General features: G+C 41.3%; 1 protein-coding gene across 4 annotated transcripts in view; it reads right to left on the reverse strand.

Annotated features, from left to right (window-relative positions):
- INPP4B (inositol polyphosphate-4-phosphatase type II B) overlaps positions 1–15,434 on the reverse strand; it is a 278,616-nt gene that overhangs the window by 22,215 nt on the left and 240,967 nt on the right. Inside the window, exon 26 of one of the 4 annotated variants that reach the window (XM_051768106.1) lies at positions 11,237–15,265. The exons of the other annotated variants lie outside the window; for them this stretch is intronic. Coding sequence (XP_051624066.1) covers positions 15,259–15,265 — 7 coding nt within the window. The 3' untranslated portion in view covers positions 11,237–15,258. Of the gene's footprint in view, positions 1–11,236; positions 15,266–15,434 lie in introns of those variants that run through there. 4 annotated transcript variants of the gene reach the window in all.

Genomic DNA, 15,434 nt, shown 5'->3' on the forward strand with positions numbered 1-15,434 from the left:
TAACAGAAATGTCAAACTATATATAAGTGATCATCTGCAAATTTGCTGATAAGACCATTGTAGCAGCAGACTTTTAAAAGAAAAAGATGACATAGGGAGCAACTTTCTCCCCTAGGCAACAACGCAGCAAGGAAGCAAGAGAGGACTTTATTCAGTATATTGCTGAGGGAGGACTATCCATAAACACTCAGGCAGTTTATTCACCAGTTCAGGAGTGTCTAAGAGGGAAAGAGGCTTGAGCTGTGCAGCCAGCGTCGCTGCATGTGGTATGTCAGCATGAACCCAACTAGCAAAAAGGAGTGGGAAAAGTGAATTATTAATGTGCAGAATAGGGATTGTCAGTAAGCCAATAAATATTATTTACAAGCATTGCTATTGCACACTCAAGCACAGCAATAGGACTCTTATTTAAAGCAAAGTAGCCTATGAGAAGAGACTCTTTTAAAGAAAAAGTAGATCCACATTAAATTTCCAACAAAGGAGAGGACTGTGTTGTTGTAAGTGACCTGGCATCTCTATACCATCTTTCTCCCATTTAAAAGTGAAAAAAGATATGAGTGCATTTCTTTATCTCACCTTTTCCTTGTCAATTGTCTTTTTGAGTCAAGAACATTTGAAATTAAAAAGTGTTTGCACATCTACTCATATCTCAGCTCCCGACCTATTTCTAATTATTTAACTAGTGATTATTAAATGAAAGGCATTTAGCACATATGCTTGTTAGCAGTTGAGGTGAGAAAGCAAATACAATACAAATAAGAAATTACAAGGTATTAGAAATTATCAAATTTTCTTCAGGAAACAGACCTATGTTACATTTTTTTATTATAAGATCTTAAATGACAGAGAAGACATCTTAAAAATATCTAACAACATAAACTAGTAGCAACATATAAGCAGGACAGCACTTATTCTCAGTGCACACTGGTGACAACAAAAGCTGAAACAGCAAACACTGAATGTGTCAGAGACTTTTTAAAAACTCATGTATAAATATTCTAACTAGTTATAAGCAATATTATGAAAGCAGACTCTTGTGGAATTTCAGAATCAATTCATGCACCTTTGAGAATGAGATACTACTGTAACTGCTTGCCTTTGCCTGATGCTACTTTGATAATTTCAAAACCAGCCAATAATGTCTTTGCTACAGTGCCAATTTAATACATTTTATTTGCTTTCCTGAGGCATTCAACGCAACAGCCATTTTATTAGCCCTTTATTAGAACAAAGACCATGCCAGTCTTGGTTAAACTAAGTGAGCTAAAAGCCAAAACAAACAAAAAACCCAAAACAAACCAGAGTAAGTGTTGATTTTTATTTCCTGGCTGAAATGTATTATGAAAAACATTCCACAACAACCTACTGTGAACTCTCCCATCTTCTGCTTATCACACCACCACAAGGCAATTTGCTGGAAGTTGCAAACTTTTCTGTGCTGATTACTCTGTATTCTGTAGATGCTCTGCTGTCAACAGTTATGAATGGGTTATAAAGGGATTTAAATAAAAAAAAAATCACCAGCTTTGGAGCATCGAGGAATGCTTTTTGCAAAATGAACATAAAAACCAACATTACTCTGACAGGAATGATACATTTTCATCAGACTTGTCAATTCAGCCAAGACACAAACTATTAACCAGATGATCCTACAGCAAGGTCTTTCTTACAAATACGTGACTGTATGGTCAGATTACTCCTTAATCATTTCAGTTTTTTAGTAATCTAAACAAGTTCCTCATGTCTGACAACGCTGACTGGAGTGAGTCTGTGGCTGAGGAGTATATATTTATTTTTTTAAACCAAGGTGTATCTCATTGATGTACTGCTGATAATAATTAGCTGATGCCCTTTTAGCCTGTCTTCCTCTAGAAGCAAAGGTGACATGTTAATTCTTGGTGTGAGTGGAAGGGACATGCACCTGTGTGTTCCCTCTTTGGGCTGAGTTCAGCTAAACAAGAAACCTCAAACACTACAATGTTCTCATCAGAGTAAGGAAATGTGTAGTCAAGCTGCAGGAGACACAGTCAAAGGGGGAGGCTGTAGCATGAAAATCAAGCTGCTTACATGTGATGTTTGTATATGGGAGGGGCAGAAAGAGAAGATTTCTTATAAATGCCACACTGTGGAGAACCTTCAGTTTGGCCTCAGACAATCATTCCTCAAGAAAGTTTATATGCCATGAAAGGATACAGAGAACTTTTAACCACTCTAAAAAGAGAAACAAACCTGACCTCATATTCCTTCAGTGAGCTAACTGTATTAGTACCATCAGTATATCAGCTTAAGTCCTGTCAATAATAGAGTTTATATTAAAAAACCAGATGTTTGAAATGTTTTCAGAGTTATTAAATTATCCCTCAAAAGTGTTATTTTCTCCTTTAAGGAATAAAAAAAAAGCTACAAATAAGTGATTAAAAAAGAAAAAACCAAAACAACCATACCCCTAATACCACAATATACTACACAAACCTTTCACACAAGCATAAGTGAGGCTTCTGAGTACCACCTGCAGAGGTATCTTCTGCCTCATTAACTGGTAACCCAGCTAGGAGGCTGGGTCATATACCTGAAGTAGATCATCCCATGACAGAAGATACAGGGAACAGTCACTCCCTTTCCACCCCCTGACCTTCCCAGTCTAAGGGACTTTAACCTTAGCTAAGTCTTCCCTGGGATCACAGCACCCTGCAGAGGTAGAAACTTGCTCTGGCACCTTCCTGGGGCATTAGGAGCATTTCCAACAGAGAAGAAAAGCTAGATGTTTTTCCCACTGCTGGAAGACAATACTCATGTGGCAACCTCCAGGTTGGGGAGAGAAGGTAAGATGGCAGGGAAGTGAGTCCACAGCAGGGCACAAGAACAGCACTGCAGAGGCACAGCCAAACCATGGCCCAGTGATTTTGGCATTAGGGGTATGTTGAGAATCACAGTACAACTACAGCACCACTAGGTCCCAGGGTTGCAGGAACTACTTCAACTTTTCTAACAGTAGGAGTCAACTGGGGAGTGATTTGGCTGTGCATTTTGGGAGGACTCCAGCCTTTCCTTTGCACTAACTTCCTTATAAACACATGCTTCCTATTCACACAGACTATAGTAGAGGCTTAGGCTCTTAAGAATGCAAGTTCCCAAAATTATCTCCCAAATTTATCTCTGAATGATCCAGAGAACAGGATAACAATATAATACTGCTGGCTGTGTTACTGGGCGTAGTTCCAGCCAACTACAGATAACATCGTGGAAGTAGGAAATACATAATAAACACATAACAATCCAAGTGGAAACTCTTTTGGTCATTCACTGCAAACAACTACTAGGACTTGTACTGCCAGGACACACTGAGAAACAACTTGTTGCTGCCAGCTATGCCAGTGAAAGTTTGCCAGTGGTTGCTATAATATTAAGGACACTCCGTCACCCCACCAAATCAGAGCTGCCACAGAAAGTAACAACTAGGAATCACTACTAAAGCTAACTCCCTCAACTGAGCTCAAAAGGGTTACTGTCAAAAGAGTTCTTCAAACTACCATACACCAAGGTGATACTGCAGGAGAGCAACAAACAGGGAAACACTCACTGGAAAGAGGAAACAGAGCAGCAGACCAAAAGAGGAAAAAAAACCCATACACAATAGACAGTTTCCCAAAGGATGGTTGTAAAATTTGCGGGGAAAAAAATATGTCTTTCTATTTTGGTCTCCAACATGATTTTGCCCTGTTTGCAGATTCTTTCCCTAAAAAAACACAAGCTAGAAAAGTTAAGATCCAGTGGCTGAAGTTCAACAGGACCATAACTATTTGAAAGCAGAATTTTATAATAGAATGTTCCAGGTGGCTTATGAATACGTAACACACAATAGAAGAGAATAAGGAGATGGAATGCAAGATTGTCTCATGTCTTATATGAAAAGCAATTCAGGTGACTAGACATGGGTGCCCATTAGGGGCCTCACGAGGGGCTGGGGCCAGGCTTGCAGCTGTGCCAAAGCAGCTGCCTCCATCCCATGCTTCCTCTTTCCCACAGGTGGACCTCAGGTGGTGCCACAGGGCAGCCAGGGCCTGGCCTCATCCCTCCATGGGGACAGGCTGCCACAGCTTGCCTGTCCAGAGAGCCTGCAGGACACCGGGGGCCATCAGACATATGAAGTGAGACCAGGGGAGACAGGGAGACTGGAAGAGACCTTCCCAACCCCAAGAGCTGCTGACAGGCAGGGGGTGCAGGTGCAGGAGGAAGAAAGGGTCACAGCCAGGCAGCCTCTCCCCTCGGCTTCCCTTGCAGATGAACAGCCCAAGGCACAGGGTGTCACTGCCCTGTACCAGGGGGACACAGGATGACATTGCAAGCCAGGCAGTGGCATCCTGGTATGCACGAGATGCCAGTACCAGCTGCAAGAAGCCTCCTCTGCCAGTGGCATCCTTGGCTGCTTCTGCCAGGGGCAGGACAACGGCCATCACCACGGGCAGTAGTGCCCACCTTCTGCTTGTCCTGATTGCTTGGGGCATCCATGGGGAGCAGGGCACAGGCCACCCCTGATCACAAAAGCTGGCCCAATTCTCCAGGATCTGTAGGAAATTCTGAGTCATCAGAGGGTGCTAGAGTTGCTGGAAGCAAATTTTTCGAACAGTTGTGGGCCCTTGGCTGAGGAGGAGAAAGAGTGGGAAGATGACGGACACCAAGAGCTGTGCCAAGGGGAAGACGTCAACGACAAGGAGCTGTCCCAAGAGGAAGACAAGACAGACCAAGAGCTGGCCAAAAGGGAAGACAACAAGGAAAAAGAGTTGTCCTAAGGTGAATACAGGAGAGACCAAGAGTTGTCCCAACGGGAAGATGACAGTGATAAAGAGCTGTCCCAAAGGGAAGACAACAATGACAAAGGTATGCCCCAGTGGGAAGATGACAATGACAAAGAGCTCTCCCACAGGGAAGACTACAGTGACAAAGACATGTCTCAGTAGGAATACAGGAGAGACCAAGAGCTGTTCCAAGGGGAAGGCAACAATGACAAAGAGCTGTCCCAAGGCGAGGATGACAATGATAAATAGCTACCCCAAGGACAAGACAGGAGAGACCAAAAGGTGTCCCAAGGGAAGATGTCGTCAGCTACAACACCTGGGACATCCCCATGGACCCTACTGGGACCCTCATATTACTCCCCAGGAGGGGCCCAGCTATCCCAGTAGCATGGACACAGCGGCAGCAGGAGAAGCATCTCATCTGAGTCTCTCCTGCCCCAGTGAGTGCCACAGACTCCAAGCCAGCAGCTGCTGCCCTGGCCAGAGCTCCCGAGGAAGAGGAGCATTTTGCAGCTCTTGCTCCCGAGGCACAAGAGGTGTCAACATCAGCAGCTTCTCCTGCCTTCAGTGAGCAGGTGGCAGCAGCAGGGGCAGAGAGCCAGGTAGCTGCCTTATACAGCCCCTGCTGCCCACCCAGCCCTTGGCCCAGCTAGCTGGAAGCCGATGCCCTCAGCGGGCAGTGGGTGGGGGCACTGGGAGTGGGTCAGTCCTGCCAGCACCAGACACTGAGGAGGGGGCCTTGGCCAGGCACGAGGAAGAGAGGAAAGATGACATCAACCGAGTAGTCACAAGGGGGAGTCTACAGAGTCCAAGACCTGTCCCAGGGGGAAGGTGACAGTGACAAAGAGCTGTCCCAAGGGAAAGACAAGACAAACCAAGAACTGTCCCAAGAGGAAGATGACAGAGAGTAAAGCTCATGTACTCCTGCAGAAGAGAGGCTCTCCAACCCAATCCTGTCCCTCACAAGGCACAGGCATTTGGCCCACACAGCCATGTGCCAATACACGCCTTACCTACCCAGATGGAAGCCCATGCCCTCGGCGATCAGCGGGCTCTCCACAAGCCATGCCCATCCTGCCTCAGGAAAGTGCTCTGAGCTCTATGCAGGCTGTTCTGGTGGCCCTACATGTCAGGATGGCCAGAGGATTAGTGCCCAGCTGCCAGTGCCAGGCTGGCCCCTGGAGGTGGCAGCTGGCATTGAGCCTGTGCAGAATCCCAAGGGATGCAAAGTGAAACAGGGATGCTGGCTGAGAAAAGATGATTATGTGAGCAGGGAGCATTCCTAAAAAAAGAAAGTTTATGAAGGGATTAAGGGAGTCTAAACTGAGAGCAAAAATAAAACTAGAAGTGTCTGTTGCCTGCTTTCTACATAAGCTAACCAGAGCCTGACCATCATCTTTCTCCCCAAGAAATGCAGAATCTTCTACAACAAAACCACCTTTCTGGAACAGCAGCATGGTTGCTACTCCTTTCTGTGTCCCCTCCAACTTCTCAACAGTGACTGATGGGACTGCAGGAAGCCATGAGCTCTCCCTGCCCATGTTATATTATTCTGAGAAGAATATTGTTTGAGAGGCCATAATTCTTTAAGAGATAGCACATGGGATAATTTTAATGAGCTATTGTATGTTATTACTACTCGCTTAGTCTCATTTCCTTCTTCTTTCTTATCTAAATTTTAGACTTGGCAGTGTTGTTCAGCCTGAAAAATTTAGCTGTACGTGGTCAAAGCCACAGTAATTCAGCTGTAACAATAATTCCCTCACACTCTTTCAGAAAATCTTAATAGAAGTGAAATATAATAGGGAGAAACTCGCTCTGGTGATTATAATACGTCTTGTTTCTGATTCCTGGAAAGGCCTAGTCTTTCATGGAAGTTCTAAATAAGCAACAAAGCACCACCAAATGAATGAGGCAATTAGTGATGTTTTTCATGGACAACCAGAAGAATCTCAAAAGTGAACCCCGGGCAATATTTTTGGGTAATGATTGCTTGCAAGCTAGATTTGCGTTAACTATGGCAGGTGAAATCCCGGAGAACTATGGTCCTGTAAATCTATATATTGCAAAAGTGACAGAAACACTTTACATTAAAGAGTTTTTTAGGAGCCTAAGCATTTTCCTTTTCCTTTTTTTCTTTTTTTTTTTTTTTTTATTAATCAACATGCAGTGTTTAAATTCACTTCTGCACTATTAAGGATCCAAACACAGACTGCGGTACTAAATGGGAGGGCAAATTTATTGGATAAAGGCTTTTTGTTCAGCAGGTTTTGAAAACTAAGTGATCATAGTGTACACTGGTAATTAATTATACACCTGTCTCACTGTCTATACTGAACAATTAAATCATTCACAGAGAGGAAAGACATAGCTCAATTCCTATACTCTCATTTGGACCAAGGTATGGCAAATACTAATATGGGCTAGTTAACAGATTGTTTACCCTGTCAATATTTCACTGAGAAATAAAAAGTACAAAAGAGAACAGAAGAACTCAGAGTAGGGCAAGTTTTTGATCAGAATTCCATTAAATCCAGTTCTTCTTTGAAGAACTGCATCACACACATCCTCAAATAAAAGGTCAAGGATTCTCTTCAGCACAAAGTTCACAGGCAATCCAAGTTTGTTTTTTGTGACAAAGCTAAAACCCAAACAAGGCCTAACGTTTTCTTCTTCAATGGAAAAGGAACTTTTTTTTTTTTTAAATACAATAAAATATTGTATACTGTGACCGATATATTAGTATATTTTTCTACTTGGTATTTAAAATTTCCTGACACATTCTTGAAGAACCCACCTTTCCTAAGCAGTCACTGAAGGAGAAAACAGGTGCATTTCAAGGACTCACCCACCTAACACTGGAGTAAAAATTTAGACACAATACAGATTGCTACCTTCCCCCCCTTGGACTGACAGGAAAACTAAGCACTTACTTCAAAATTCTCACTTAGTATCTGCTATGTGGACATAGAATGAGTCACATCTCTAAATATTCCCTGCAAGAGGAGCAAAGGTTTTTACTGTTTTACCTTGAACACCCATTCCTCCCAAGGGATTAGTCCAAGGATATTATTACAGGTTTCAAGGGAAAGGCAACTATAATTAAGGTTACACAATGCTTTCCATTAAAATTCTGCTTTCAATTGTTAGTTCATTTTGAATGGGAAAATTCAAACTTAAAATGTCATTTAAAGAAGAAAAAAATACAGCTTTTTCATTTTCTTTTTTCTTTTTTTTTTTTTTGAGATGATTACTAGTACCTTCATGCTGAAGAGCAGGATTTGATACTCTGCACCAAGGTAATAAAAATATGAGAGATGTAACTACCGTAAGAGCCTGCTCCTGCTAGACTCTCAAATCACCTCTTCCTAACAAAGTCTTGTTAAAATTCAGCAGGTACACGCTCTGGGGATTCGATATATGCTGAATGTGTGCAAGGTCAAGGGGCTGGACATCACTTTTCCTTGCTGTTCCTTTCCCTGGCAGACAAGGACCGCTATAATATGAGGCAAAAGCCACGAGGCAGGGGACTGGCTCTGCGGTTCCCTCTGTGTTGTGCCTGAGACCAGTGCCCAGCCTCTGAAGATGAGAAGAAAGACAAAGGCAGCCACTCGTGCCACAAAGGAGGAAGGAGCAACCAGAGGGAAATATTCAAGATTAGTGAAAAAGTGGAAGATGAGAAAGTTCACATGAGAGAGTTCGCAGGACTCTGACTGGGGTGTTGGATCAGAAAGATGTGCAAAACCAGTACGTGGGAAGAAGTTGGAAAATGAGGTACAGGAGAATGAAACTCCTGTAGTCAGCTGGGGAACATTCCCTTTCAGAATACGAACTCAAACATCTGACCCCAGTGAAACAGACAAAATGTGTGGGACTATATTAAAAAACAACTGCCAGTTTTACTTACTTAACTTGCCCATGTCACCTCACCAGTGACCTTCCTGAGCCTGATACAGAGTTAATAACGGGTGCATGGGTTTCCCTTCTGTCATGGTTTGAACCTTGTTTTCCCCAGAGGCTAAGAAAAGTGGTAGACCCCAAGGGGTGGAAACCCCTGGAAGTTTTGAAGTTCTGCCCAATGGGCGCTCCTGCAGAAATGTAAACATATCACAAGCTCACCGGAAGAGATGAGTTGTAGTTTGGGTTGTTGGAGAGGTGGCCATGTTGTAGAGCCACGAGGAAGGGGCTCTGAGCCCCTTGGGCCCTCTGGGGCCTCCCAGCCCCTGGCTGGGGGGACTGCAGGGACCTGGAACAGCATAAAGCTGGGCTAGGTGCCTGTAGTTATGCCGGGAGATGTTTTCTCCATGGGCACAGAGCAGCAGCCGGCACTGACCAGAGAAACGGTGGCAGAGAGCCAGAGATAAGAACCTGGACTGAAGGAGCAGCAGAAGCAACATGCAGCACCAGAGAAAGGACTCCTGGAAGGAGAGCCGGGAGAAAGAGAACCAGCAGCTGAGAGACAGAGTTCTGGGGGTAAGACTGTACCAGCCCCCCAAAACTCCTTTGAGATCCCTCTGAGAAAAGAGGGAGATGGACTCCTATTTGAGAGGAGCCTTGGAGTACAGCAGTAGCAGAGAGAGAGAAGCTAAGAAGCTCAGAGCGTCCCGTAGCTAGACCGGGACGGCCAGATGGAATGTAGGGGGAGTTGACCTTGGCTCCCCCCTTGCACTGCTGCCACGGTGGCAGCCTGAGGCAGGGCACAGAGGCCCTGCAAGAGATACCAGACCGTCACGAAGACCCCCCTGTGTCTTCGTGATATGACGTGGTGATACGACCTTGTCTGGGGTTACGAAGCCCACGGAAGACCCCTCGGTTGGAGGCGATGGGGCCGAGAGAGGCTTGAATACCTCCCTCGTGAGTGCTGGCAGAAAGCTGCTGCATGTGGAGAAGACAGACAGACTGCTGCCTCAGAAGATGCTGCTGTTCAAAGACTGAAAGGGATCTGTCCTTCTTTCCCTCCTGGACTTTTATTTGGAGGGGAGAAGAGAGCTGATCCACTGTAAATACTATATGTCATGGTAGAGATAGTTTGTGATCATGTGTATAATGTGATATGGTATTTATTTGTACAGTCATTGTAATATATTTCCCTTTTCCCCCACTTTGAGTCTGGTGTGTTTTGTCTGGAAAAACCCATCTCACATTAGGTTGAGATGTGGGAGGGGGGAATGGAGCTAGGGGATTGGATTTTGGGGTTATCTCAAACCATGACACTTCTTTTACTTTTTTTCTTGGTTTGGTTTAAGTTTTAAAACCCAGAGATTTGCCTTAAAGACACATTGTAACATTCAATTCTGTGAAATTGAGACGTTATATTATAAAACCTTAGATTTAACGCAGCATTTTCAACCTACTGTTTGGTACTCTGCCCACAATGGCTGTCTACAATTTTCCTCCTCCTTCCAGAAGGACAGTCAGAAACAGAACTATCCTGTAGGACCTCAACAAGGTGTCAGTGGCATTGATTCTCATTACGTCTTGTGACCATCTCTCTCCACTTAGTTTTGTTTCCCTCTCCACTCTGTTGCTATTAAAAAAAAGTAGTAATTTAGTTTTAGAAAATAAAACTCATGGTGGTTCAATACACCAAAATTGGACCTTACTGTTACTTAAAGCTCAGTCCCCTGTCAATATATTAGTTAATGCAAATCATCTAAAAATATAGATGTTAAGTTTCTAAAGAGTTAGAAGGATGCAAAAATCTGTGTTAGAAGTTAGGCTCTCCATTTTAAAGTTTTTTTTTACACTGCACTAACACTCTTAGGAAAAAAAAAAAGGTGGAGAAGGTCAGGTAGGTGGAGAAGGTCAGATGGGCTGGAAAAATGGAACCGTTAGAGGAGAACTTGTGCTTCCTCTTCTGTGTGACCCCTCACATGCTCCATCTATTGCCACAAGCTCACATGGGCCGGATGAAAGCTGGGAGATGTAAGAAAGGCATGGAGAGATTTGCATGTGGACCCCTGTCTTTCATCCTTTCCCTTTGCTCCTGCTTCCTAGTCCATGTAGCAATCACAGCTCTGGTGTTTGGTATAGGCTCCTCCACGGTTGAGGTCCATCTCAGCCTGGACCTATGGCTTGCACCCAGAACATCTGAAAGTCCCTGATTAAAGAGCTATTCCTCCTATTCAACCCACACACCTTTAAGAAAAGCTGTCTTCAAACAGCTCTTTAAAAAGGAGATATTTTCTTCATAACTGGGCTATCAAAAGCCCAATACCTTTTTACCCAGACCATGCAATCTTTGTACTTGTGCTTCAATCAGATTTTTGATAGGCAATTTACCTAAAATAACCCTAAATATCCTTAGCTGCAGTTTCAAGTGAAAACATTGTGCCCCACATTGAGTCAAATTTTGTGTTCAATGTCAGAAATATCTGACAGGTATTGTGCCCTGCTAAGAATGATGCTAAGGCTTAAAGCGTGAAGGATTCACCAGTCAGTGGATTCGTCATTTCATTTTCTTGTTTCTACCTTGGAGGCTTTACTGGAAACATGCCCAAAGACCTCAGATTCTGAGGTTGCTCACTGCCCCATGGCCTCCAAAAGGGACCCTATCATTGAAACATTAAAACTAGAAAGCTTCAGAAAAGAAAATAATTTTACAGAAGGAAAAAACTATGAAATTCATTTTACAGAACTGCTTCACTATGTGCTGCCCACCACGGTCCATCCTCCTCTAGGCAGTGGTCAGCTCTAAATATGAAAAGTAGAATCACGTGACAGATACTGCAGTGAACTTGAGTAAATCAGTTTTGTCTCTCTACTGTCTCTTGGAACAGAGTTAACATTGAATGATAGGAAATATTCACATATTGGTGAACAGAAAAATAAGAATACTCATGCTTGCAAAAAACGAATTGAAACTGGCAGCAACATTATAAAGATTATTTTAATATGAAGTGAATGGCAAGCACTTGATACAGAGGGGATAATATATTGATTTTTCTCACTCTGCACCATCTATGTCACTAAGATCAATGGAAGTCACTTACCTATATCAAGGCAATTATAATATGTGGAATTATTTATAGAATAGCTGCTTCAGGTACACACCAATTGCAGCATCATAATGGTTAGAGTTACAAGCAGAAGACAAAACCATCTATTACATATTGTAAATGATAAATCTTGCTGTCATTGTTTCACCACATTTTTCATAAGCTAAAGAAAGAACTAATAGAAGGATTTTTGTACAGCTTTTTTTAGAGCAGCAATAAACATTTTATAGTTTATCACTACAAGATAACAATTCCATTTACAAACTAAGTCATTAAAAAACTAGAAGTATTTTCCTGAAGTGGGTTGTGCAGTGTACACTGAAGCAAATACACTGAAACATCTGAAATTGTTCTGGATTGCTCAAAATTCTGGGGGCATCAAAGAAGTTGAAAAGCAGCAGCACACAGAAACCCAGATCTCCAAACTTCTGGTGGCAAGAAAGCACGAACCTGTAAGTACATGCTTCCCTTTTACAACAGTCAGCAAAGCTGTGCCAGCACTGGCAGGAAAAGAAAAAGCTTTACAGCTACACAGGCACCTTTATAATTTTCATATCTCAAAACGATGGCATTTCCAATAAAGGCTGCTTTTGAATCACCATTTATTTTTACAACTCACTTAGTTTCACAGTATTCTCTATCTCCTACTGTTAACTCTTGAAAGAAGCCTTTCAAAAATCAATCCAGTCTGTTAGGATTCTCGATGTTAAAACTGAATTTTTCTTGTCTATTTGTTCTTTTGAAAGGCTTAAAAGCAATTTGTAACCATCAGCATAAAGGGATTTGATTGATAAAGTTCAACAAAGTGATCTAGAGAAGATTTATTGGGGGAAAACTGCTAAAATTGTAAATTAAATGGCAAACAGTTTTTCTCTGTGTGCTCTTGAAACAAAATAGGTTCTTTCAGATGTGAAAATCATTCTAAAAGCTTCTACAAGTAGTTAAGGAAGATTTTAGAAATGCAAAGCATAATCTTTCAAATAACAAACTACAACAATAATCAAATAAAAAGAAACTATAAAAGTCCAAGTGTCACAATGACTACAAAACAAGCCTGTAGACCTCATTCACACAAACCTCAAAAACGTAGTTGCCAAGCTTCCCTCAGGAAAAATACAGGAGATTTAGCTGAAATGCCATTATATCTCTTGCTGTGGAAATTATGGCTTTTTTTTTTTTTTTCTCCTCTCTTCTGCCTGTCTGCTCTTCCCAGCTTGCTCTCCCAAATTGCCTTTCTCTGCAAATCACCTTTCTCCACCTGCAGTGCCACCAAAGCAGTGCCCGGCTGGAGGGTCCAGCACTGCTCCAGGGAGAAATGCCGACATCCCACCCACCACTGGGCCAGAAGCACCTCCAGCAACTGAGGGGCAGTGGGGAGGAAGAAGCAGTCCCTGCTGAATGACTGTAGCACCAAAGATAGGAAAAAAAAAAAAAAGCACCCCAAAGCCAGTTCTTAAACTGCCTGACCAACTCTCAGTGGGAGCACCGTGGAGTTATGTGTCCCCATTTGACACTTTGCTCTCCTGTTCTAAATTTTTGGGCTTTCATTCACCAGCTCATGAGGCAAAAAAAAAAAAAAAAGTAAGTTGGCTGCTATTTTTTTTTTTTAACTTCCAGTTTTGTGAACAGTGTTATACTGATAGAAATTAGCTTTGCTAAAAGACATATTTATTTATTTATTATCCTGACAGTGCAGGTTATTTTTTGTATGCTACTGCCACTACTTGCAAGGCCTTTGCTTTAATACTTAGACAACTGTACCACCCAAGTCAAAATTATTACCTTCCATCCAACACACCTTTCATCTACTTTAGTGCCATGCTGTTTCAAATTCATTTACAGGCTAAGAGTAGGATAAAGCTTTTCTCTGTTTAAAACTATAGCAAAACCATAGACTTGACAGTTTTGTAGTGGTACTTCAGCCTCATATACCCATCTCCTAGTTTATTTTTTAAGCATTCTCCAGATTTTTTTTGATTTTCATCATTCTTGTCTGACTCTAAATTACTGTTACCTGCAAATATAACTAACATGTTAATATCCTCAACTTTCAAATCAGTTACACGATATAAAACCACTCAAAGTTGCTTACATTTTAATCTACAAAAACCTGCTAGACTTTTGTACTAAGAAGTTAGGTTTTTTTAAATCATGTATATGTCTGCAAAACTTTTCCAACCCACTACACAATGTTATTCTAACATAATAACGATTTTATATAATTAGTTTTCCTGTATCTGGTAATTTTCTGTAGCTAAATAAATTTCTGTATTTATTGGAGACATAACAAAAAAAAAACAAAAAAAGTATTTGAAATGCCGACACAAATGAAATTTAACACAGAAAACTCAGAATAGATAAAACATGTAGTTATGAAAGACTGCACACAAGTCATTCATTCACTGAATTACTGCAGGGACTGAGGGATTTATGCAAGGTAAGGATACATACAAAACAATACACCTCAGTTTAATACATCACACTGCACCAGCACCTTGTGAACCAACTCTACATCTGAGCCATTTCAGTCCTCTGCTCATTTACTCTTTGTAAAATTACCCTTTTTCTTTAAAATACCTATCTTTGCCAAAAGACAAAAGGACCCTATGCATGTAAACCTACATTATTAATCCCAATGTTAAACACCTAATTTGACAATACAAAATATTAAGGTCAAGAATTACCCATTACAGATTTTAAACATTACTTAATACTTAAGTACTTAATACTTAATACTTTAAGCTTACTTAATATGTTATTCACAAATCCAACATATAAACAATTTGTGTTTCACATAAATGCAAGATAAGATTCAGTTATTTCTTTGCAGACTGACCAGAGTATTTTCTGTTAGTTTTGTAGTGATCTTTGTTTATATATTATTCTAATGTTGTGGATAAATTTTTTTAAACTCCCATAGAAAATATTATTAAAACCATTATGATATGATTAAAACCATGTGATTAAACTCATTAAAACCAATGATGAAAGTTTTTTTTAGAGAATCTAGCATCTGGATTCATTTTATGATCAAAACTTGTTCGCTCAATGAGTTTTTTTTTATTCATCAAAGATTCAGGTAATCAGAAATCTTTACATCTTTTAATTACACATTCTTGATAACATCAGTCTCAATTTCAGCACAGTTGCAATTTAGAATAACACATTTTAATTAATTTTTTTAAAGCACAGTAAAGATTTCATCAGATATTAGTGGCAACCACCATCTGTCCAAAGCTATGTGGTTGTTTCTTTTATTTTTAACAGCATGAGCTAGTAAGAATTACCAATTGTAACAAATGCTTATTTTGCTTTCACAGTATTTGTATAAATTTTATACAAATTATTTAACGAATATGGAAAAGTTTTAAAAAGTGTTCTTAAAACAGAAAAGTAGCTGCTTTTTACCTTGGTCAAATTCTACGGTGGGTGAGTTGATACTTGGAAAGTTTCATATATCTGTCTCAGAAACTGTTAATTAGTGATAAAACACACAGTTGCACAGACCCTGCAGGCAAAGAGCGACTTACCAGCTGGCACACTGCTGGTCAGCTCAGTCAGGGCTGGGTTTATGGTGCCCTTAAAACCAGCTTTAAGACGGCTCAGTACTGCAGTCCCTGGCTCAGCTCAAAACGCGAGG

The sequence above is a fragment of the Manacus candei genome, unplaced genomic scaffold (genome assembly GCF_025592945.1).
Source record: "Manacus candei isolate 608988 ecotype Guabito, Panama unplaced genomic scaffold, ASM2559294v1 h1tg000092l, whole genome shotgun sequence".
Taxonomy (NCBI): Eukaryota; Metazoa; Chordata; class Aves; order Passeriformes; family Pipridae; genus Manacus; species Manacus candei.